This window comes from Nannospalax galili, unplaced genomic scaffold (genome assembly GCF_000622305.1).
Source record: "Nannospalax galili isolate Female #2095 unplaced genomic scaffold, S.galili_v1.0 scaffold567, whole genome shotgun sequence".
Lineage (NCBI taxonomy): Eukaryota > Metazoa > Chordata > Mammalia > Rodentia > Spalacidae > Nannospalax > Nannospalax galili.
Window position 1 is genome coordinate 2,413,394 of NW_008357638.1, and position 26,312 is coordinate 2,439,705.

The window sequence follows — 26,312 nt, forward strand, 5'->3', positions numbered from 1 at the left end:
CCTAGTTCAGGAGCTATTTGGTAGCTGCTCAGAGAGGATTAGTCAGTTTTCAGGTTTTTGTTTTTTTTTTTTCAGATCCATAAAGCATCGTGACCAGAGCCCTTCTTGTTTCTCTCATCTCTTCCTGCTGTCCCCTTGAGCCAAATTTACTGAAAGCAGTAGATTAATCAGATGGCAGCTCATCAGTCCTTCTCCTCCACAATCTTTGCTGTATCCGATGTTGCTTTTGCTGAGACAGAGTGTAAAGAAAAAGCAAGAATAAAAAGACAGCTAACAGCACACCGTGTACCTCTGATAGCCTTCCAATGCTCACCCCTCCACCACCACCAGCCAGTGATAACTTCTTCCACCAACAGACCCATGGCCTACACACAGCTGGCTCCTCACTCTGGCCAGGCACTGAAGAAATTGTAGTCAGATTTCCAATCATATTTGGATGTCCTGTAGCACCTCAAATTCACCAAGTGCTCACCTCCTACCTCCCACTAAACCTTTTGTATCTCCAGAATCATCAGGAGTCACAGAAATTCAGATCTTTCTTCATCTTTGCCCTAAAAGGCGGATTTCACTAGGCCTCGGTTCACCTTCCTCCAGCCACCTCCACAGAGTCACAGCCTCCTTCTGAAGCACAAATCCAATCCTTCACTTCTGCCAAGACATTTCCACAATGGATTGTTAAAAGACAGAAAACACAAAATTCTAAAAACTAAATCAGAATCCATCCATGCTTGAATTTAAAATCTCTGCTGAAAAAAAAAAAAAAAAAAAAAAAAAAAAGATTAAAAGGCCAAGTAAAGAACAGGAATAAAGCCAGGTATAGTGGTGTTTCCTTTAATCCCAGCACTTGGGAAGCAGAGGCAGGTGGATCTCTGTGAGATCGAGGCCAGCCTGGTCTACATAGTGAGTTCCAGGCCAGCTGGGGCTACAGGGAGACCCTGTCTCAAAAGACACTGCCTCCAAAAAAAGAAAAAGGAAAGAAATAGGAATAAAACGTGCCATAAATGAACTGATAATTATAATCAACATGAATTTTTTTTCTTTTGCTTTAGGGTGTGTATGTGTGTGTTTGTGGGTTCATGTCCCCATGTGCCCCTATGTGCATGTATAGAGGCCAGGGGTGGACATCAGGTGTCTTCTGTCACTCTCCACCTTCTTTTTTTTTTTCAATTTTTACAAAAACTTTATTGAGAATTTCATACATGTATATAAGGTGTTTTGATCAAATCCATGCCCACTGCTTCCCCTTTTAAGGATTAGATACAAGCTCCCAAATACTTTTGACATTTTTGGCCTTGGAACAGAGTATGCTAACAAGCCCAAGGACATTTTGACTTTTAGCCAAGAAACTGGCTACATTTCTTTGGGGTCTTTTTACTCTAACTGCCTAGCCAATTCCTACCTCTTAGTCTTATCACACCATCCTCTGAAGGGGTTACCCAAATTGCCAATAGGGAACAGGGACACCAACTGCTCTGGCTTCTTCCGTGCTAAACACGGATGCAGGGTGAGGCAATTCGAGTACCCCTTCAGTGGGTCTATCTAAAAGACTCCCAAATTGCATAACGCTTGTCTCTAAGGGAAGAAGAAAGTCCTTGAATCATGAATAGGAGATGTGAAGGAGAAGTAAAGGCAAGAGTAATTAGCATTACAAGTTCTAGACAGGGAGCTAGAAAAAAAGTCAGAACAGGGCAATTTTCAAACGTTCATATGAGAGTCCATTGGAGTTCCTTGACAAGGGCTTCCAAAAGCATCCCTCTACTGGGTTCTTACTCATTTCCCTTTTGTCTTCCAAGGCTGGACTAGTTGGCTGGGAAGAGTGGCTGGATGCTCAGGTGAGGGTCCAGTGACCCTGCTGGCACATCTTTAATGAATGAGTACAATCGTCAGCAAGCCCAACTGTGACTATGTTTAGCTATCAGGCTCAGCCAAAGTCGTGATTATGGTAGTTATTTCATGCAGAAGGGACTGCTGTATAGCATCTTCTTATTAAAAGGACTACCATGTGGAGGCAGGATCCGGGGACTGTCAGGCTGTCCCCTGGATTCTCAGGCCCTCTGGTAGTTGTAGGCCAGAGAGAGGCCAGAACCTGGCACTCTCTGGCAGTCTGCTAAGGTCCCAGCCATTACCCCAATGGAGGTCTGAACCCACCCTCTCAGGCTGTCTCTCTCCACCTTATTTTCAAACAGGGTCTCTCACTAAACCTGACTGGCCAGTGAGCCTCCAGTATTCCCCTATCTCCATCTGCCAGTGCTACAATTACAGGGCACATGCTCATATACTCAGCATCTTCTTTTCCTTTAATTGTTAAATTATATTGACCGTGTGTGTGTGTGTGTTTTATGGGCTCATGTGTAGAGGTCACAGGAAAACCTGCAAGAGTTGGTTCTCTCCTCTCACCATATGGTGAGATTGAACTTAGGTCATCAGCCTTGGCAGCAAGCATCTTTCTCTGCTGAGACATCTTGCTGGCCCACACTCAGATTTTTATGGGAGTGCTGGGGATCCAAGCACTTTACCCACTGAGCCATGTCCCAGCCCTTGTTTTTGTTTTTATTTTTTGTTTCTCTCTCTCTCTCTCTCTCTCTCTCTCTCTCTCTCTCTCTCTCTCTCTCTCTCTCTCTTTCTTTTTCCTTCCTTCTCTTTCTTTTCTCTTTCTCCTCCTTTTTTTTTTTTTTTCTCTCTCTCTCCCCCGCTTCTCTCTCTTGTTTGTTTTTGTTTTTTTTTTTTGTCTCTCTCTCTCTCTCTCTCTCTCTCTCTCTCTCTCTCTCTCTCTCTCTCTCTCTCTCTCTATCTATCTCTTTCTCCCCTCTTCTCTCTCTTCTCTCTCCTCCCTTTCTTTATTGTGACACTGTCTCCCTGTAGCCTCAGCTGGACTGGAATTCGTTATATAGACCAAGCTGGCCTCCATCTAACAGGGATCCAGCTGTCTCTTCTACCTGAGTAAAGAAATTAAAGGTGTGCCCCACCATGCCCAGCTCCAGCCCTTGTTTTTTTCAGAAGAGTTGTCTCACTGTACCCCAGGCTGGCCTTGAATTCACAACAATCCTTCCCAAAACCTCCCAAGTACTGAAACTACAGATGTGAACCTCCATGCCCAGTTTTACGTATTTCTTTTTTTCTTCTTTCAGAAAAATAATACTTTTATTGATTCTTTGAAAATTTAATACAATGTATTGTGGTCATATTCAGACCCCCTCCCAAGTATTTCTTAATTCAATAAGAAAAATACTAATAGAATACTGAAAGGGAAAAAGGAAAAAAAAACTGTAAAGGTCAAGGACATGATTACAGTCCCAACACTGGGAGAAGCAAAAGACTGTGAGCTCAAGGCCAGCCTAGACTACACAGCTACACAGCTAGAAGAAAAGAAAGGAGGGACAGATGGTTGGAAGGAAGGGAAAGGGTGAGAGGAAGGGCAGCAGCACTTCCAGAAGAAATACAGTCAATAAACAGGGAAAACCTGTTCAAACTAATTCTCTAAGACAGTTAAAATAACCACAAAACAGCACTTATGAAATCAGCAGACATTAAACAGTAAAAACAGTATGGTGAACATCACCTACCACAGGCATGAATTTAAATACCAGTCTTTGGAAATGTGGCAAACTATCTCATGATTTCATGAGGATGGTACTGTTTGATGTGTTGTACTTATTTCTAGGATCCTACACTAAAACAGTCAGAAACACAGATGAGGATTTTTATATAAATAGTTCAGTGAAGCAGCAATCATTACTTTAAATAGGAACTAACTTAAATAAATAATAGAAAAATAATGGCTACATAAGAGAACATATGCCAAAATACATATTATTTCTGAGCATATTTAACTACATGGAAAAATGCTCCTGTTCTCATTTTAAGTGAGATAAAACTATACATACACACACACACACACACACACACACACACACACACACAGGCATTCAAATAAGTGAACTTGGTACTATACTCTGTGTGTGTGTGTGTGTGTGTGTGTGTGTGTGTGTGTGTGTGTGTGTGATGGGCATATACTTGCCAGGGTGCAGGTATGCATACATATCTAGTGTGGAAAGATAAACTAGAAAGAAATATGATGCCAGAATGTTAATAGTAATTTTTATGATGGAATTATAGAACATTTTGTTCATCTTTTATATATTTAAGTTTATGTAATCAATATATATGATTTTTCATAACTACAAAATAAAGCTCCAGAATAAAACACAAACTCCTTCAGCCCTAAACTCAAGTTCCATTACAGTCTGCTAAAACTCTGTACAGCTTTAACAAACAGGCTCTTGGACTCTATCTCTGATCCCTCACATACATATCCTTTTGGTTATCCTTTTACCCAAATCTTTCTTTATTCTCCTTCAAATCTTTCTCTTCCACAATGGCATTAATTCTGTCACTTACAATGTATATGTACATCAAATCACAGTGTATACCTTAAATATATATATGTTTTGTCAACTGTATCTCATTAAAGTTAAGATGAGGACTCTAATTCTCCCAAGGACAAGGCATCCAGCTCCCTAACATTTTATATCTACCATGTGTCACATACTTGTATGTCTTTATAAATTATATAGTTCTTGTTTTAATTACTTATACTTCCCTGCATTCTATAGGGTAGTTTCAAAAGCAGGACAAAGCTATGTCTTACTGATCCTGTGTAACTTTAACTATCACTGTGCCTAGTAGAATGAACAAAGAACATTATAAAATTCTTTTAAAAATTATTCAAATTGCTAAACAATTCTCCTGTCATAAAACTGCAATGAAGCCCTTTAACTGGTCTCTTTTCTGTCTCCATTTTCATGCCATCCAACTAAGTCTCTTTCTGACTTCAGAAGCATCCACAGCATTTTACAAGTCAAGGATAAAATCTAGATTTCTTTGCAAAGCACAAGACATCTTCCAGAAGGCACTGTTGCTTATGCCTCCAGTTTCACCTCTAGTCACCACTCCTAGTAAATTCTAATGCCACATCACTTAGCCTTTCTCAAATCATTTCAAACACTTGGACCTTTGTATGTTTAGACTAGGACCACACTCCTTCTCCAGTCTCCCAGTATCCATCCTTCAAGAAATATCTCAAGTTTCTCACCTTCCAAATATTAGTCACAGAAGTCTTCAAGCAGATGTTATCACTACCTCCTTTACATAAACTTCTCTGAATTGAATGACGTTTAAAGGTGAACTGGGTTCCAATCATGGAACTCAAACCTAACAAGTAATGACAGGACCTAACAATGTGATGTGTGTTGCCCTACTACTACAAAAATAGCAACTCCACCTCAGGTGACCAGGGAGCTCCTCACAAAGGACATAACTTGAGTGAGGAAAGAACACTCACGGCAGAAAGAAAAAAGCAAAATGTGGAAAAGGACAATGGGAGGCACTCATAGGATAGATACTGAAGAACCCACAGATGCTCAAGATGTAGACTACAGGGAATGGGTCACTGAGAGCACATGGAAACACGCTGAGGCTTTTCAACTTGATCCTGCAAGCCAGAGCCACTAAACCAGTACTTTAGTCAGAATCATCAGGAGTGTTTTGTGAAATACAGCTCCTGGGCCTGGTATCAGATCAGATCAAATCTAGTATAACTAGAAGTCTGAGAGGATCTGTTTAATGAGTAAGCAGATAACTTTATGCAGTAATGTCTGAGAACAATTATTCAAATGAGGGAAGTAACATAATCAAATTTAACTATATAAACATTTACCTTGAAGCTAGAAAGGAACAAGAGCAGAGTCATGAATAGGAAAGGAAAGATAACAGAAGCCATCCAGATGAGGGAAGATTAAAGTGCTCTAACCCTGAGATGGTGAAAGCTGGGATGAAACGAAGAGCGTGGACTTGAGCCTTTCCTTTCTCTCAGCACTCTGCTTTACATTTGCTTTTTTAAGAAGTTTTATTATTATTTTTATTTGATGTGTATGAGTACAATGCCTGCATGTAGGCAGGTGCACCCATTCATGCAATGCCCACGGAGGTCAAAAGAGGGCAACAGATCCCCTGGAATTGGAGTTACAGACAGTTGTTAGTTGCCCTGTGGGTGGTGGGAATCGAACCGGGTCCTTTGCAAGAGCAGTTGGTGCTCTTAACTGCTGAGCCATCTCTCCAGTCCCTACATTTGCTTTTTCAAATACTAGACATGTAATACCAGACACTATGCTTAGTGCTTTGTTCTTACCAGCACTAACTTAGGTAAATTAAACATAAAATTACAAACAATAAGTATATATCTATATATCCAATATATTGATAAGAAAATTTTTATTAATAACAGGCATCAAAGAATAGGTAACATTAGGTAAACCAAGAATGTTCCGTAGTGCTGCTGAAGACTATTTTCTAGTAAAGATTTGCAACATTCTTTTACAAAAAAGGGAGTATTATCAGCCAAACAAAATAAAATCAAACAAGTACGGCCAAGAAATTACCAAAGCACTGAGAACGGCCAGAAGTAAAAGGAATGCAAGAGCAAAGACACAAGGTAGACTCTCATCTGATATCTGCCACATATGTACCCATCAGCACCCCGAGGACTGCCTGGGTCTTGCACATCTTTGAGATGTGCCAGTGAACAGCCCCGTGCTTGAAAAACAAAAAGGCCATCTAGTTACTATGATATCTGTATGAGACTGCGTGTGACTCTTCCTATTGCAACCTCTTATGGCTACTGATTGTGCCATGTGACAAAACCTGTACTTAATAGCACCCCAGACAAAAAGAGCGTACAAGATGAAAGAACACCAGAACACCACGACAAAAGAGAAGAGAGGAAAGCTGAAGGAAAGAAGGAGAGGAAGTCACTCATCACCAGGTCCTGTAGATGAGGGGTCGTTTTTTACATCACCAAGGCCTGACAACCAATTCTACTCATTTAGAAAATCCGTTAAACAAAACAAAACAAAACAAAAAGATAATCCACCAAAGTAACAGAAGTATCTACTAAATTCCAAGGGCTTCTTGGCTTCATCATAAATATACACATCTGAGAAGATGTTGACTCTTTCAGATAACCAGATAGTCTTTTTTTTTTTTTTTTGGCTTTAATTTTATTTTATGTGTATATGTGTATTGCCTGCATGTATGCAAGTGCACCTGTGTCATGCAATGCACATGGAGGACAGAAGAGGGCATCGGGTCCCCTGGAACTGGAGTTATAGACAGTTGTTAGCCGCCATGTGAGTGCTGGGATTCAAACCTAGGTCTTCTGTAAGAACAGTCAGTGCTCTTAACTGCTGAGCCATCACTTCAGCCCAAATCACCAGATATCCTTAACAATTTCAAATATAGGCTAGCTGATCCAGGAAGTTTCATAATACTTGCTCTGCCACATTTGCTAAGAAATCCCAACACATGTACTCACAAATTCACCAGTAAGCTATCACAAAGCAAGATTCGATTCAATTCAACAAACATTTGTGGAGTGACCTTTCATGTGCAATAGGCTTGGAAGAAAACAATGTCTCTGTACTTAAGGAAATAGTGGAATAACCTACTTGACAAGGAAAGTTAAACCATTAAGTATACATGAATGAAAGTCTCCAATTTGCTAGTAAAATGAAACTTACTATAAAATATATAGTACATATTTAGCCATGTGAGAAATTTAAGGAAACTGACTTAAATACAACAGAAAACAGGAAAAAAAATTACTAGACTGATTATCCATCACTAAAAGTGAACCTGTGGCAAATAGTAGGTAAAATTATCTATTAACAAAAACCCAAGGAAATAACAAAACTATAATCCTGACATTAATCTTCATTCAAATACACAGTTTTGCATAAACACATTCAGATGAAGAAGGCCCTATAAACAAAAATATAATAACACAGAATCATCAGAGGGAAAAACATTGACATATCCTTGTTATAATATATTTCATTATTTTGTACAGCAGAATATACTTTAGACCCAGTCATGTCTGCTAAAATCCCTCTCTAGTCCCAAGAGGAAAGTTTAAACACTGGCCATAATTTTACTCTCCCACCATTCACTTCAAAGGTCCTGATTTGAAAGTTTATCTCAAAAATCACTTTTCTTTTTTAACTTTAAAAAAAAAATTTATTTATTATTTTTATTTTATGTGTATGTGTGTATTGCCTGCATCTAGGTAAGTGTACCCGTGTCATGCAGTGCCCACGGAGGTCAGAAGAGGCTGTCAGTTCTCCTGTGACTGGAGTAATGGACAGTTGTCAGCTGTCATGTGGGTACTGGGATTTGAACCTGGATCTTCTACAAGAGCAGCCAGTGCTCTTAACCACTGAGCCATCTCTCCAGCCCCACAAAAATCACTTTTCAATAGCATGGTTTAAGACTATCTTTAGATGGTCTTGTAATTTATTATTTTTCTGAATGAATACTAATTCCCATCTTTAATATCACTTGATACAGGTTTTTACCTAAGAACAGAATTGATTTACACCAGCAAGCATTGTGTTAGCTGATTTTCATAACTGAATGCAAACAGAAATGTTGATGTGTGTGGGTGGGTGTGTGCAGTATTACATGTGTGCAATGTATATGTTTGGGGGGGGTGCACATACAGGCCAGAGGCTGATGTCAGGTTTCTTCCTTTGCACTTTAGTTTTTGAGACAGGGTCTCTCACCAAACCTGGAGCTCATTGATTCAGCTAGGCCTGTCTCCTCCTCTCCAGCACTGTCACAAGAGATCTGTACTACTATGCCCAGCTCTTTGCATGGCTGATGGGATCCAAACTCAGGCAGGTCCTCATGCTTGTACAACAAGCACTATACCAACTAAGCCACTCCCTAGGCCTTGTTGGTGACTTTTAAAAACTTAGAATCTGCTCTGAAATCAGAGATTAAGGATCCTAAAGATAGGCTAGAAAATGAGGGTCTACAAAACAGATGCATACATTTCTATAGATATCAAAACTGAATCTGAAAATAGATTATAAGAAAAAATTACACTTAAGTAATAATTTAATATTTTACGAAACACATAATTAAAAGAGAATAATATTTATAATGCACACTCTAAATAACTTAAAATTCCTGTGTACAGTATGAAAAATTGACTTGATACCCAATAATATTTTGGCAGGAAAAATAAAGGAAAACTAATTTTCACCTTGACTTTATATATGGTATTTCATTGATGAAAATTCTTTAAAAGGATTTTTAGAGTTCTCATGCACAATAACAAATGTAAAAGGCACACTGGATAAAAGCAACCAGATTGTCTTTTTTAAAAATACTTTATTTATTATTTTTATTTTATGTGTATGTGTGCATTGCCTGCGTGTAGGTAAGTGCACACGTGTCGTGCAGTGCTGGCAGAGGACAGAAGAGACTGTCAGATCCCCTGGAAGTGGAGTTACAGACAGTTGTTAGCTGCTATGTGAGTGCTTGGATTCGAACCCAGGCCTACTACAAGAATAATCAGTGTTCTCAACCGCTGAGCCATCTCTCCAGCCCAGCAACCAGATGTCTTAATGGACCTTTAAAATAATCTAAAATAGCTGAGGAAATGCCTCATCTACTAGAAAATATTCACAATATTGTTTCAACAGTAACCTAATAATTTAGGAATTGGGGAAAATGAAGAAAGGTAGGTAGGTAGGAAGGAAGAGAAAGGGACGTGACTGAAGAAGGAGGCACAAAAAACTAGGGAATTACAAGAAATGTGCCAGCCTGAAGTGGATATTTGGCGCCCTCTGCTGCCATACTGCTGTTACTTCACGATACTGGTTAGGAAATTAAATAATATACTACCTACTTATCTCAAACATTGCTTTGGGATAGGATGGGAGTTCATGATTCAGCATGAATGATAATATAGTCATATAGTTTGTGCCATTAACTTTTCTCTCAGGTGCTTCTATCAACAAGTATATAAATTAGTATAAGCTACAAAAGGTATTTAACATATAAAAGGGCTTGAGCTTGGATATTGTACTGCATTTAACATGTACATAAAATAAATCACAAGAAAACTAATTACATTTATATTTCTTTTACAAAGAAAATATATTCCGAAGATATTTCTATGGGTCACATGTAATAGTGTTTAAATAATAGCCAAATGGTATGGAGATATTAAGAGATCAAAACATTAATATATTAAGAGTCTTTACAACAGCAGCACAGTCTTTACAACAGCGCTGGCTTTCAATTCCAACCAAAGGGCCAAGTCCCCAAAGAAATGAGACCAGAGCCCTCTTCAGCAGCACATACTTTCAAATGAACCAGCTAACTTCCTTACATTCAAAATAAAGAAAGACTCCCTGCTTCAGGTGTTGTAAACAGCTGATAACACAACTCATATTCTTCTCTCTGTTAAGGGGGAAAACAATACTCCCATCATTTTACATCATATATTAAAAAATATATGTGAAAAGAGCTTAAATGAACTTCAAAAGGGAAAACTACAAAGATCTACTGGAAAACTAGCCTTCTAGCCTGTCAACACCCTTAACATTTGTAAATGAATGGTACCAAAGTAAGATTCTGGGGCGCTGACTTGGTAAGAACAAGCGCAAAGTATAAGACTAAAAGTGGCAAAAAGGAGAAAAGACAAAGGAAAACAGAAAGGAAAACCCCTGCTGTAATCTACTCTGGTCACTGTAGTGAGCAATCCCTAAATTCAGAAACAGCACAACTTTCTCAACTCTGCCCTAGTTCTTGCCATATTCCATTTGCCACCCTGCTGGCCCATACACTGTTCTCACCCACACCCACAAGGACATCTTGTGACCTCTGCCAGGGCTGTTGTCCCCACTTTTCCTCCTGACATCAAGTCTGTCTGCTTCCTGGTGGCTCTGGAGGTCAGGCTCATCTCCCTAGGGCTCTCTCCCATCGGTTCATACCTTAAGTAGTCTGAGGCTCACCAGATGAACTGCACATGAGTCCCCACGCCAGAAGAGGAGCTTCTTAATGCCAGCACCCAAAGGGTGTGGATGTGATTGATGCACTCTTCAACTGGTTCTAGCTTGGGGCCTAGCTCATAGCATGTACTACACATATGCTGAATGAATGCAGGAGTCAATCATCAATCAAGAGTATTAAAGTAGTGTGTGGTGAACACCTATTGTGATAAATGTTTTCAACATGTTACATTTCACTTCATTACAACCCAATTATCCCAATTTTAAAGCTAAAGACAAAATGAAGCTAAAAGGTAAGTCGGTCACTCTGGGGCACACAGTAAGTGCCTGGTGAAAATGGAGGAGGAAGTCAGATTCTTTCTACATCAGCCTGCCACTGCCCACATGTTCTGAATAATTCTAGACATCAGGAGGGTCTCAGCATTAGTTTTGCAGAGACTCTAGAAACAGAAGAGAGGCAGTAGAGGAAAGGAACCCTCAAGTTACTGGGTTATTTACAGTGAGTTAATGGACACTTGGTGCTGGGCATTGGAAATACCAGGAATATCATATGATCCTCCAAGTATGATACAGAGCAGCAGCTCTTGCCTAGCAGTGATTCTCCCCCTACTCTCAAGAGACCTTTGGCAACAACGGAAGGTACCATTTTCTAATAATGATGGAGGAACTAGTTCTATATTTTGCTGTACAAATCACAAATTAGCATGTGGCCAGAGTTTCCTACAGATACTCAGTAATCTAATTAGATGCCATACTATGCAAAATATATAGTACTGGCACAAAGGCATGTTAACAGGATCTCACGGGTAGAATCTGGGGAAACCACTAAAATACTACAGTGCAAAAGACAGTCTCACCACATCAATAACTTCTCTAGCTTTGTCACTATTGTTAAAGTTTAGTAACCATGATCTAAAGAAACAGAAATGGAAACCAACACACCCACTTGCTGACATATATTTGAACAGTAGAACTAGTACTAGGACAGAAACATAGGCAGAGGGTCAGAGAGGAAGAGCCTCTGACTGACTGTTGGGTGATGGTCCCCAGGACTAAGAGGGGATAGACAGGGGAAAGAGGGGACAGGGCATTCAGACACACCAAACAAAGTGTTATATTTACTGAAATATACCTGCAGGACACCAGAAACTAAGAATTTTCCTTCTAGAAACTACAACCCTCACTAATGCTGACAAAAAAGAAAAAGAAAAAAAAAGCCTTTCTTTCTTTGTCTTTCTTGTTCTGGATCTTTCTTCCTGAAGAGATAAGATGCTTCCCATCAGGCCTGACTACTGCTAGGTATGAGTATGACTTGGTATGTACAAGGTGTATGGATGTGATGAAGATCATTTTATAGAAGAAAAGAGTAGAGACATGAATGGAAGACCTCTTGATATATTCTGCCTATTCCAGGCTACTGAAGGCACTGTATACATACAATTCTTATACAAAGTTTATAATTCATACCAATTCTACGTCCTACCCTTCAATATTGCAATAACCTGCCTCCCTGAAAGGACCAAATAGGATTAATTTTATGATGTGTAAAATCCTACACATCATCATATGAATTCCATAATAGAAAAAGTTAAGCCTTCAAAGGCATTGTCACTGGTTCAAAGCTGTCCTGGTCATATGCCATCTAAGAAATTTCCGTATCCATATAGATAAATGATCTTCAACTTACAGTCTGTGGCCTTGGTGGTTCAGGGACTTCCTTAAAGGGTGTCAAAGGTTTCAAAGGAAGAGGCATATAAGCACAGAATCATTTAGTAACAAGGCAAGTTACTAAGGTTACCCTTGGTAATTGTGCTGGAGGTACTAGTGGATTTTTTTGTTTTTAATCATAAATAGCAGGTGGCGACACTTTTCAAGAGACTTGGTATTCTAACTACATGTCATACTATGTGAAGTGCAGAGTAATGGCACAAAGGTTTTATTGCATATATTAACCTTCTGTAGGTGGGATGTTTGGTGGATGTTTGGTATAAATGATGGCTCTCAGATGTTGGTCTTGCTTTTAAAATAGAATTTATTAGTTTCACCACCAGTTTGTTTGAAGGAGGGTTATTTGTATCAACAATATTTTAAACTATTATCTCACAGACCACTAGAACAAGCATGTAAAAGATGCTATTGTTAAACCGCATTCTCAATTCTTTCTCCCACACTAAGCCTATCAGGTGGCACTGTGCTGTTATCATGAGACTCTTCACTCAGCAGTAAACAGAAAAGTCTGGGAGAGTGGGTTGCAAGTTCTTTTGCATCATCTCAGATGAGCGTCACAGAGCTGTTTCAATTCCAGTCAGCTTCCCCTCCACCCTGTCTCAGCCCACCACTCTTCAGCCGTCTCACCAGGCTGCCCTTACCTGAGAATGCTGAACACTCATGACTGTCCTCTAGTCTCAACCTTCTACAACTCAGCTATCCCAGCACACCTGCTCTACACCTTCAGAGCAGTGCTTCACAAACCGCTGCATGTTAGAATCAACTGGAGGTCTTTTAAAATTCCCAATGCACAGTTGTGTCCCAAACCAATTAAAGCAGAAAGTCTGTGGTAGGGGCCAGGCGCCAGTAGTTTTTAAAGATCCCGGGTGATTTCAATGAGCAGCACAGTCTGCAAACCGCTATCACTTTGCCACTTGATTCCACCATTTTTTCAAGGACCATCATCCCCCTCCTCCCTCATCCAACTGTGACCCCATGGTTAATCATACCAATCAATCTTTCACAACTACCTTTCACTTCCTTTTACGTCTGAACAACAACACTGCAATCCTACAACAGTAAGAAAACGTGTTCCCTGGTTTTTCCTTACACCTTTTATTTTAGGCTGTTACAACTACAAATTCACTCTTTCTCCTGTTCCTAGCTCCCAGTGTCAGCCCCAAACCTCTGCCACACTCAATTCCTGCTCAGGTGTTGCCGCTCTCTTTCCCCATATACTTCCCTTAAATATCTGGGAGAAATGTATAGGCTTCAGAAATGTTTTCTCTTCAATCTTCATTCACTACCGCAGAAACATACTCATTCAAATGCCCAAGCCTGTCCTGTCCTCTTGCCTTGCAATTTCAGAAAATAAGGTTTTCTTCTTTCACAACAAAGCCCCACTGCTTTGTCTCTGCCTTTGAATTTCCTCATTCATCAATGATAAGTCCTCCCTCCCCCATCTTGAACCTTCTTCTCTCTACTGGCTCTTCATCCTCAGCCCAGGGCTGATCGTTGTCTTTAAAATTGCAGCTCCATCTAATTGCTCTCTTGCTTCAATCCTTCCCCGCTTATAAATTCCACCTGCTATTTCTATTTCCACTTTTCCCACTCACTCTTTAACCCTTCGCACTCCAGCTTCTGTCCCTAGCGTCTATGCAAGGCAGTCTTAAAAGGGATACTCTGATCTGATTGAAAAACACATTTCAGTCTTCCAAAGCCTCAACATTTAACACAGTGATTCTTTCCTATCTCTTTGCTCATTTTCCTACTTCCCATTTTCCTAGTTCCCCTCATACATTTCATGCTGCTCCTACCCAGAATCACTTCCTCTTCCTGCTCCCTTTAAAGCTGCTATTTCTAAGAGTCTATATCTGAATAAAGCATTTACTTCCATGGCACTAACCACTAGCTATATGTCAAGGATTCATCAATGTGAATATCCCATCACCACACCACTCCCTCATGTTTCAGACCCTTAAATTAAACCACCGAACAAGCCTCCTGATGTATGTAACACACAGGAGCCTTAGAGTCTCCATAAAGCAAGCAACTCTTCACCATCTCCTACAAAACCTGCTCCTACATTCAATATCACACTTGATAGAACCACTTTCTATTCAATCAATCAGGAGACCTTTGAGTCAACCTTCCTTATCACTCATACCCAATCAATCATCAGCTCCCACTGAATACAACTCAATTCAATTATTGAGTTTAAATTCTCCACTGTATTCCTTCTTATCAATTTTACTGACTGGCTTTCATGTAAAATTCCATTTGAGGAAAGAACTCAAAGATTATACTTTTTAAATTTTTTGAAAGCCACTGAGGTAAAAAGATAAAAGTTTCAGCATCTTCCCATGGTGCAACAAGGACTCACCTTTATTTCCTACCACCTGTCTCCCAGCTGATCCTCCAGCAACACTGACTGAACACAGTATTTCCACTTCCCTCTTTGCTTGTGGACTCTATTTCTCCCAGAACACACTGTAACCTATCTGTATCCATCATCCAAATATATTCCACTCATCCCTCTTCCAGATAGCCAATCCTGATCACCTCCGGCAGGTCAGACTTCTGCAATACTTCTGCGTTTCTGTGCAGCCCACTGGCTACAGTGCATTGCACTTTATCTGTTCACATTTCCTGAGAGTAAATATCATGTCTTATTCATTTGGCTCTCTTGGGCCTAACACAGTACCTACTAGTCAATAAATGTTTACTGAACGAGACTGGTTCGATTATTTTGCAACAGAAGCTATAAAAGTCAAGAAGTTTCAAAATGTTTTATGGACTAATAAAGAAGAGACTTTTTCACATATATTGAGAGAAGAAATTAATTCTTTCTTCAAAGTGCTAAAATATTAATAATCGGTCACAAACCTTTACACTTCTATCACAATACCTTCAAGTTATCAAAAAAGAATTAGATATAAAGTATCATACATTAGGGCATGGAGGATCTGGCTGCTGGGAAGGTCATAGGGTTTAATCACCTAGTAGCCCCTGGCAGTCTATAACTTGATTTATGTAGTATTATAAAGAAATTCTCCTTCACTATATCTCACATACATTCCATAACAATCTAAATTTCTTCTTAGTACAGCATGTCTTCGGTTAATACATTTCCAAGGGAAAACAAACTGATCTGAATTTAAAAACATCACAGGACAAACCACTTTTCCCTGGCTCAGAATATAATGGACTACATAAAATGAACTATGGATCCCATTCATAAACTCATCAAACACTTACTGGAAAAATACATGGCCAGTAAGGCATTAGAACCATGGGGTTCTAAGTTAATTTTAAAACTTAAATTTCAAAATTTTAGTTAAAAATTTGAGTTTAGCTTTACTGCTTAATGGAGTCATTCATATTATATTCATAGAAATATAAAACCAATTTCTTTTAAACTAGAGAAAAAGTTGGTAACCTGAGTTAGAAAATTTCCAATTATTTATCCCAAGCTATGAAATATATACACATAATGTACACACATTTACCCATAGAAAACCATATGCATTCACAATCTACATATAGTGTCCCTTCATATACATGTGAAAGTTGATGTGTTCTTACAGAGAATGTGGAACAGGTGTCAGACTTGTGGGATAATGTGATGGTTGAATGAGAAATGTCCTCCATATCCTCAAGTATTTGAACACGTGGTCAGTTGGTGGCACTGTTTAAAGGAGATCATGGGACCTTTAGGAAGTGTGGCCTTGCTGGAGGAAACAGCTCACTGAGAGCAGGTTGTGAGGTTGTGAGCTGCCTGATGTGGGTGCTGGAATCAAATTCTGGAAGAGCAGTACATACTCTTAACTGTTGAGCCAACTCTTCAGCCCAATTTAAAAATTTACAGTACATTATTATTATTGTTCATTCATTCAACATTTCATATTCATCTTCATGTTTTTACTCCTACATTTTCATTCCCGGTAATTATTTTTAGTTCAAGTATGTCGGCAGTACATTGTCTTAATTTTGGATTGTCTGGCAACATCCTCTATTTTGAAAACTTGTAACTCCACCACTGAGTCAACTCAGGGCCTTGTTCATAGCAGTTAAGCATTCTACTACTAAGCTTCACCTCACTTCTGCTTGTTTTTAGTTTTTTGTTGTTGTTCTTTTTTATTGTTTTTTGTGATTTTTTTTTTTTTTTTAGACAGCATTTCCCTAGTACCAGCCCACCTGGAAGTCATTATGTGGACCAGAGATCCACCTACCTCTGCCTCCCGAGGGCTGGGATAAAAGGCACCCACTATCACACCCAGCATAGATCACAATTATTTTATTATTAGACTATTATTTCTAGCATCTCTCCTTTTTCCTCACAGAATGAAAAGCCATCAGTATTTTCTTTATTTTAGTGAAGAAATATATTTTTCCTCTTATAGTCATATTTATTCTTTTGGAGTTTTGTCTGTTATTTATTTATTTATTTATTTATTTTTATTTATTTAGGGGTTTTTTGAGACAGGGTCTCCCTGTAGCTTGAGCATGCCTAAAACTCATCATGTAGACCAGGTTGGCCTAGATCTTACAGAGCTCTACTTGCCTCTGCCTCCTGAGTGCAGGGTATTTGCCACCACGCCCCAGCAGGTTGTTTTTGTTTTGTTTTCATTAAATTGTGTGTGTGTGTGTGTGTGTATGTGTGTGTGTGTGTGTGTGTGTAAGTCAGAGGACAATCTGCAGGAGTTGGCTTCCTTTTCCCCCATGTGGGTCCAGGGCTCAAACTCATTTCAACAGGTTTGGCAACAAGGCCTTTACCCATTAAGTGACCTCATCGGCCCTCTTTTGTTGTCTTAAGACTAGGACAGTTTAGTTAAAGTTCTTTATTTGCTAAAGATTAGACAGTATAATTTAAAACTTTGCCCTAGTAATCATTTGGAATAACCCAAAATACATTTTATATACTTGTAAATGTATAAAAAATATGTTCATCATATTCATAGTTATTAAAATATTCATTAGAATTTTGGAGTATTTAAAATGTTAAGTGAGTTTAACTGATTCTTCAAAGGTCATACATAACATAAAAATTCTTCTAAGTGCAAGACCAGACCACTAGACAAGGTCTCACACCCTGAATACAACGTCATTTGGCTTGTCCCTGTCTGCCTCACACTGCCCTTTTCACAAGGAATCATAAAGTCGATTTAATCAGAAAAAAATTTTTTTTACAGCAGGAATTCTGCAAACAAAAAACACAGTACGTTTTTAGTACGTTGCATCTGACTTCTGAATTTCATTCTCTCACCTAGTTACACAGAATACAAAGGTACTGACCTTTACCGATACAGCACATTCTTTTTATTTTCCCCCCAGGCTTTGACTAATTAGACAACAGGGAGAAAAATGTAAGGTGAAGGAGAAGCACTGGTCATTTTTCAATTTCTTCAATCTTGTCATGAAAAAACAGTGATTTTAATTGGTACAACAAAATCCCAGATGTAAAAGTGCTGAACAGAAAATCACATACCCTAAGCCTAAGATCACGGCACTTAAGGGCTTCATTGCTTCACTGATAAAATCCCTTTGACCCAAAACATCCCCCTGGATCTCTTCCCAAGAACTAGTGTCTGTAGCAAATGCTTTAAAGATAACTAACTCATCAGATAGCATTCTGGATATTCAGACCATCTTCTTAGCATGTAATTTATACATTCACCAATACTACCATGTATAATCTACAGTTGAGCAGAAACTTTCACTTTACAAATCTAATTCCTATCCGAGTACATAACTATGCCAGGCACTGTGGCAATTAAAAAAAAAAGACGGCTTTACCTTCAAAAGATGAGGCCCACTTCCTTCCTATTACAGATATCACCACCTACTTTTATCCTCTTCCACAAACGTCCACTCACTCCAGATAGAGCACCAACAACAGACCAAAGTAACAATTCTACTGAAGTCTAGAGCACGTACATGAGTGTGGATGACTCCAAAGCAACTGCACCATAGTCTCATCCATTGAAGTGGATGATGACACCCCCACTTCAGCTAACTATCGGCACTCCATATAATCCATGACTTCTGGAGACCCCAAGAACATGACAGCATGTGCAGCTTGGGCAGAATCACACAGCTGGGAGGGAGGTGTAGAAAGGAGTGGCTGTAATCTGAGGTGCGGGTCTAATGACCCTTCCCACTCTCTCCTCTATGAGAGACTGTCAAAAGACCCATCGTGGGGATCTCTTACAAGTTAGTCACAGCTGCCCTGGTGAAGGTAGTAATGACAACTGTGCTTAGAAGACAGGATCCCACAACACTGTGCTATCTTGCACCAAGTTACTTGTCTCTCAGAAGTATCTTGCTCTCCCCCACACACCATCTTCTCCTGACATTCAGAAGAGACAAATATCTCTTATTATAATCATCCTCAAGGTCAATTCCATGGCTTCTACATTTCCATTATTAGCACTGTCATTCCTCCTTTAGCTGGACTTGTGCCTCTGAAATAACCTTCAAAGTCAAAATATTCTCAAGCTCATTTACGAAGAACCATTTGCTCAACTTACATAACAGCATACAAGCCAGTCCCTCATCCATATCTCCACTGTCTAATCCTATTTCTTGCTCCCATTACTTTTCATTGTATCATTCCAGTAACCCACATTACTTTCCTACATCAGCACTTGTAAATGTCCTATAGATGTCATTAGATATGAAAAATATACTTTAACAAAATCTTTTGAAACTATTCAATGTCTGTTGAACAGAATCACCTGTTATGCCCTCAGTTATACAATCAAGTTCTTTCACAATATGATTCCAATCTAAACATCCAACCAAACTTCCCACTAAATTTCTTGGCTACTCACCATGCTTCTCTAGTTGATAACATTATATATCATCATATGTAACAATGTAAACACAAAAAAACTACATTGAACACAAAAAATACAAAGAAGAAACATTTGATGGGTGCCTTTGGGATGCTCAACACATAACAAGAAACAGAAAAAAATTTAAGTCCCTATGCAAAAGGAAAGCGTCTTATCAAATGAATGGACAGGAAGATGTGAGCACAAAGGGAATGTAAGAATTCATTTTGCCTGAACACTTAGAGACACTAAGGTTGGGGATATCCTAAAAGGGAAAGATATTAAAGAAATACGGGGGCAGGGGGAATATAGAACATAGGATTCTTGCAATTTCTCCCTTTCTCCTCCATAGTATTGTTTTGAAGACTGGAAGCAATTTTGCCAGAAGAAATCTGTCAGTGTCTAAAGACATTTGATTGTCATGACTAAGGAGAGGTACTACCTGCATAAAAGTGAGTCAGGAAAAATGCTACTCAACATCCTACAGCACAGACTATTGCCCTCCAAACTCAAGGAACAACTAACTGAAAAACATCAACAGTGCTGCAATTAAGCAAGCAGAGTGAAGGAGAGGGTGAAGTTGAAATCATTCAGTGATGTGAAATAACACTGAAAACACTGACACTGACAGAGGAGAATGAATCATGCCCAACAACTATACTCACCAAAAACCAAAAGTGAATACAAATCAGAGCAGAGGGTCAGAATCAGCAATCATGCTCATCATAGAAAGAATCATGAAAGGGGGCTGGAGAGATAGCTCAGCGGTTAAGAGTGCTTACTGCTCTTGCAGAGGACCTGTATTCAGATCGCAGCACCCATGTCAGGCAGTTTACAACCACCTTCAAGTCTAGGTCCAGGGAATCTGACAATTTCTTATGGCTTCTGGGGGCACTCACACACATGGAATACACTCACACAGACACACACATGCATAAAATAATAAAGTTTTAAAAAAGAATCATGAAATGGGATAGACAAAAGTATCACAAAGTAGATCTCGAGACAATGGATTATGAGGGAAGGGAACAGATATGGCAAGGGGCTGAAGCAGAGGAGATGAGTACCTTCTGTTGTTACACAGCATCAAATTCAACAGATACTTAATGCACAGCTGCTACTAGGGGAAAGCACAGATAAGTAGGCATAATACTTGCCTTCAAAAACAATGGATTTCAGACTAGTGAGGTGACTCAGATTAAAGGTGCTTGCCACCAAGCCTGGTACCCTGAGCTTGATCCCCATAACCCAAGTAAAGGAGGAAGGAAAAAATTAAACAAGCACATGCCATGACACATATGTGCCCATACTCACACACACACACACAGACACACTAAATAATAATAAATAATAATAATAATAATAAATTTTCTTTTAAAAAACTGAATTTCAAGGAGCTGGAGAGATGGCTTAGCAGTTAAGAGCATTGGCTGCACTTACAGAAGACCCAGGTTCAAATCTTAGCACTCACATGGTGGTTAACAACCATCTGTAACTCCACAGATCTGACGTCGTCTTCTATCCTCCCTGCGCATTGTACCACATGGGTACACTTAACATGCATGCAGGGAACAGTCATACACATAAAATGTTTAAAAAATTAAAAATAAAAAAAATTAAATTAAAACTGGATTTCAATAGGAAAAATTAGATAAGAATATAAGTTATTAAAAAGAGAAAATGAGATATGTGTCTTAAGGGAAATATGCAAAGGTTACAATGTACATGACCTTGCAAAGACCAAATTTTGTGATACATACTTTTCCTCAATATTCTTTTGCTCCTCTACTGAGGAAAAAAAATAGAACAGTAAATTCTCCATCCTTGAGTGCAGTTTTGCAAGCCCACTAGAATTAGTATAATTAGAAAAAGAAAGTATTCTGTATTGTCAATGGTCAAAATTATTATAACCAGGCAAAAGCTGGACATTCTATAAGGAATCTCAATAGAGACTTGACTTTTCACTGAAAGCAATGGAAAAGGAACATCTAATATCCTAGAGCAAATCTTGTGCCACTGAGCAGCTCTTAGTCATGGCTTTTGTTTTGTTTTTAAACTTTAGGTGGGTTTATTTCTCCTGAGGTTAGAAAGCCATCCACAGGACAGCTCTTTAAGTATTCCCCTCAGAGGGAGCCTCACACTCAACATGAGAAAATAGTTAGAGAAATCCCTAATGGTACAGCCAACATACATTTTTCATAAAGTGATTATCCTCCTGCAGCCTCAGCTTCCTAAGCCTTTTCTCCTGTCTATAATTGTTTTCCGTGTAGGCTAGGCAACAATTACCACTACTACAAGACTGAAGAGGTTCACAAGCAATATATTTTACAATACAGAAGTGTAGTCTCTCTGATATCTGGTGCTTTTATCACTAATTGCACTATAAAATACGCTATTAAAACAGGGACAAACAAGATTGTAAAAATCACATAATGGACCATGACTGCATACTAAAGCCATTCATAAATGGTACTGTACTATGTATTTTTCTTGAATTTTCCAGCTACATAATTATTTTTCTAAATTTTTATTTCTAGGAGTTACCATTAAGAAAAAGAGCAAACCTTTTATATCTAGAGGACACCAAGAAAAACAATGAAACATGCATGCATGCTCTTGAACACACTGCTTTACACATTTGCTCCAAATTAAAATCATATCACATATTACGATGAAACGATGCTCTCTGAATGCTAACTTCTAGGTCAAATATGTGGCTCCTTAAAACAAATGACAAGTACAACAGACACATTTAAGCTCTGATTTCTCCTCAAATTTTAGACTTTGGCCTGAAAGCACAGAGGAAAACCACAGAAGGATTTCACAAGTCCAATTTATGAAATATACAATACAACAGAGCCGATAAAACATTAATATCTTGGGGAAAGAAAGAATGATCAAAGGGTGATATTACTGCCAATTACTGGAGGATGTGGGTCAGTGGGACAGCCTACAGCGTTTCATATGCTGCCAGCACTCACCAAGTCATGGCTAATTGTCAAGATGCAGGTGAGCTTTTCAACCCCTTCACTATTCACTCATGCGTCTAACCATTAAAAAATAAAAAAAAAAATTAAAAAAAAATTAAAAAAAACAAACAAACAAACAGAAATCGGGGCTGGAGAGATGGCCTTGCAGAGGATCCAAGTTTGATTCCAGCATTCACATGGTAGCTAATAACCATCTGTAACTCGTTCCAGGGTATCTGACAACCTCTTCTGACCTCTGTAGCACTATACAACACAGGTGCACTCACATAAATGCAGGCAATACACTCATACACATTAAAAAAAAAAAAAAAATAAAATATTTTTTTAAAAAGCCAACTGAAACTACTGTTCATTTTTCCTTAACCATTAGAGCTAAGTGAGAAAAACACAACATTAATTTATCATGTTAAGTCTCATTGAAAGTAAGTGGAGTACCACAACACTCCATCTGCATCAAATGCTCACAACCCGTGACACTAGAACAATGTCAACTGTCAAATGGAATAAATTACAAACAGAAATCAAGAATAAGAGAAAAATACATAAATAAGATTTTAAAAGCCAGGCATGGTGGTACAGACCTTTAATCTAACCACAAGGGAGGCAGAGGCAGGCAGAGCTTTGTGAAATTGAGGCCAGTCTGGTTGACATACCAAGTTCCAGGCTAGCTGTAGATATGGGGAAGAGCTAAAACTAAAAATAGGGGAGATTAGGGCTGGAGAGATAGCTCAGCAGTTAAGAGCACTGGCTGCTCTTGCAGAGGACCTGGGTCAAGTTCCCAGGCCCACATGGCAAGAATACCTGTAACTCCAGTTCCAGGGAATCCAATGCCCTCTTCCAACCTCTGCAGGCACCAAGAATATACATGGTGCACACATCTATCTATCCAGATAAAACACTCATAAACATAGGTAAAAATAAATACATCTAAAATGAAAGAGAATTAAAACAATCATATTTGTACTATTTGTCATAAATAACTCTAGTGGATATTCAGATGGAATTTGAATTTTAGGTAATGATTTAGATGAAATACTCTAGGCTTCATTTATCCTTTACCTGAGACACACATGTCAGTTCATATTGTAGAACACAATACCACGAAGCACATAGCAGTTCGCCTCTACAAAAATAAGGATTAAGTAACCAATTTAATGACTGGAGATTATTGTTTCTTTTTGATGGACAATCTTCTGCAAAATGAAGTAGCCACTCATGTCTTAATTGTAAGTAACAGGAAAATGTGACTGAGATTAGATTCCACCTGGGGGATGGGGGGGGGTACAGTGTGTGCTTGATGATCAGAAACTGGCATCCCTTAGTTCAGTAAAAATAATTTTAAAGTCATTGAATAATAAAAAAATAATTTATCACAATGCCCAGTACTTGAAACACTCTAAAATGCTAGATAAATCTAAATAAAAACCAAAAATTTATTTTTCATTAATGTCCCCTCTCACAGATGACTCTCTAAGAAACTCCAAAACTATGATGTTAAGGACATTATGTGGAACCCACAGGCTTCATGAAACTCCATACAAAGCTCACCTTGTCAGAGGCCTCAGAAGCCAACAGGTTAGTTGCAAGGGTTTGCAGCTTATGGTGGGCCACATTTTTGAGGGCGGCAAGACTACGTCTTGTCATAGCCTGTTTCAGGTTGACTGCCGGGTGGCTAAGTGAATCAACTGCAGCAGGAACTGCTTCGTCACAAGCGTTCAGTATCTCTACTGCTGTTATCCCCATCACGCAGCGATCCAGTGCACCTGGAAAGCAAGGATATTCACCTAGATTACACCATGCTATAAACTTCTAATTTGCTTTTTTAGTTTCAGAAAAAAATTGGCATAAAATTTTACATAGAAATATGTTTTATCAGTACTTCTCACAAGTATCACCTTATACATCCTTTCCCTAATAATCTTCCATGGAAATTCCACAAGCATTCTTCTCTCTTAAGACCTCACAGCTTCCCAGTAAAGTCCCAGTCAAAGAGAGTTTTTTTAATATTTTTATTTATTTATGCTATGTGTATGAATGTATTGCCTGTATGTATGTAAGTGCACCTGTGTTGTGCAATGGTATTGTGCAATGTTTGTGGAGGTCAGAAGACAGCATTGGATTTTCTTGGAATTGAAATTATGAACAATTGTTAGCTGCCATTGTGGATTCTGGGAATTGAACCTGGGTCCTCTGCAAGAGCAATTAGCAACTAGTAGCTTAACTACTGAGCCAACTCTCTAGTCCCCAATAGCCAAGACTTGAGAACCTCCATCATGCTTTTCCTCTTCTGTTTCTCGGGGGGGGGGGGTTCCTTGACTATTCCCATACTTTTATATTGTTTACAAACACTGAATTCAATGATCTCACCTTTCTCAGAGTTGTATGTCAACATTATATAAACAACAACAACAAACTTACTAAAATGTGTCCATTTTCTCCTTCAATAATTCCTGAAGCTGTTTCCCTAGGAAACAGCCACAGAACCAGGGGGAAAAAAATACTGTATCTTCCCCATTTAGTCTGCAAAACTTTCTTTTGCAGCCCTAATGAGTGAATCCAGCGTCTTGCACAGGCTAGGCAAGTGCTAAGTACTGTGCCACTGAGCTACATCCCCAGCCTCTTGATTCTCATTGTCTCATCACCCAAATGATTTCCATATGTTTGCAAAATATATCTATTTCTACTCACAGCTACTTCAAAGTACCTCCTTTGGCCTTCCTTTCCATTCATTTCCATCTATAGACTTCCTAAGACAGAACACAAACTTTCCCCTGCATAGCAGAGACTTCATCAACATCTTTCATACTCGTTATTTTTTTCATATATTATTTTTATTATTATTTTATGTGAGTGAATGTATTACCTGCATGTATGTAAGTGCACCTGTGCTGTGCAATGTCCACAGAGGTCAGAAGAGGGTGTCGGATCCCTTGCAACTGAAGTTACAGATGGTTGTTAGCCACCATGAACCCAGCTCCTCTGCAAGAGTAGTCAGGGCTCTTTTTTTATAAATATTTTATTTATTATTTTTATTTTATGTGTATGAGTGTTATGTTTGCATGTAGGTAAGTGTAACTGTGTCATGTAATGCCCACGGAGCACAGAAAAGGGTGTCAGATTCCCTGGAACATGGCAGTTGTTAGCTGCCATGTGGGTACTGGGAATCAAACCCGGGTCTTCTGCAAGAACAGTTAGTCAGTGCTCTTAACTGCTGAGCCATCTCTCCAGCCCTGTAGTCAGTGCTCTTAACTGCTGAGGCATCTCTCTAGCCCATACTCAGGTTAATTTACTGATTTCTCCCTTTCTGCTTTATTTTCTCCATAATTCTAATTGCCAGCTAACCAATTGTATACTTAAGGTTTTTTCTAACATGTATTTATTTTTATTTTATGTGTATGAGGGTTTTGATGGCATGTATGTAAGTGCAACACATGCATACAGTGCTTGAGGAGGCCAGAAGAGGACACTGGAGCTCCTGAAACTGGAGTTACAGGTGGTTGTGCACTGTCATGTGGGTGCTGGAAACCAAATCTGGATAATCTGCAAGAGCAGCAAGTGCTTTTAACCATTGGGTCATTGCTCCAGTCTCTATTGCAGGAGTTTCTGACATGCCTCTATAGGCAAGAACTATATACTGCACAAGAGCTAGAGAGTTGGGGGTATTCTGTCCACTGTAGTGTGCCTATATGTAGTATTAAATATTTGCTGGTTAATTGGACACACAAACAACAACTTAAAATACAGTTATTACCAATCCATGAGAAAACAAAAGTTCAAAGGATATAAAATTTTAAATAAAGAAATACAAATGTGTAAGAATCGTATGAAAAAAATCAGCCTCATTAATATTATTAATATTAATTATTAACAATATTATATTAACATTATTTGAAAAATTCAAATTAAAATAGCAATGTACTATT

General features: G+C 38.8%; 1 protein-coding gene and 1 long non-coding RNA gene across 4 annotated transcripts in view; both read right to left on the reverse strand.

Annotated features, from left to right (window-relative positions):
• Wdr7 (WD repeat domain 7) overlaps positions 1–26,312 on the reverse strand; it is a 359,330-nt gene that overhangs the window by 260,008 nt on the left and 73,010 nt on the right. For all 3 annotated transcript variants that reach the window (XM_008855378.2, XM_008855377.2, XM_008855376.2), the window contains exon 14: positions 23,938–24,152. In XM_008855378.2, coding sequence (XP_008853600.1) covers positions 23,938–24,152 — 215 coding nt within the window. The remainder of the gene's footprint in view (positions 1–23,937; positions 24,153–26,312) is intronic.
• On the reverse strand, positions 55–721 carry LOC115067993. The gene is made up of 2 exons (XR_003847357.1): positions 473–721; positions 55–229 (listed from the first exon to the last, which is right to left on the reverse strand). It is a non-coding gene; the product is annotated as an uncharacterized LOC115067993 (long non-coding RNA).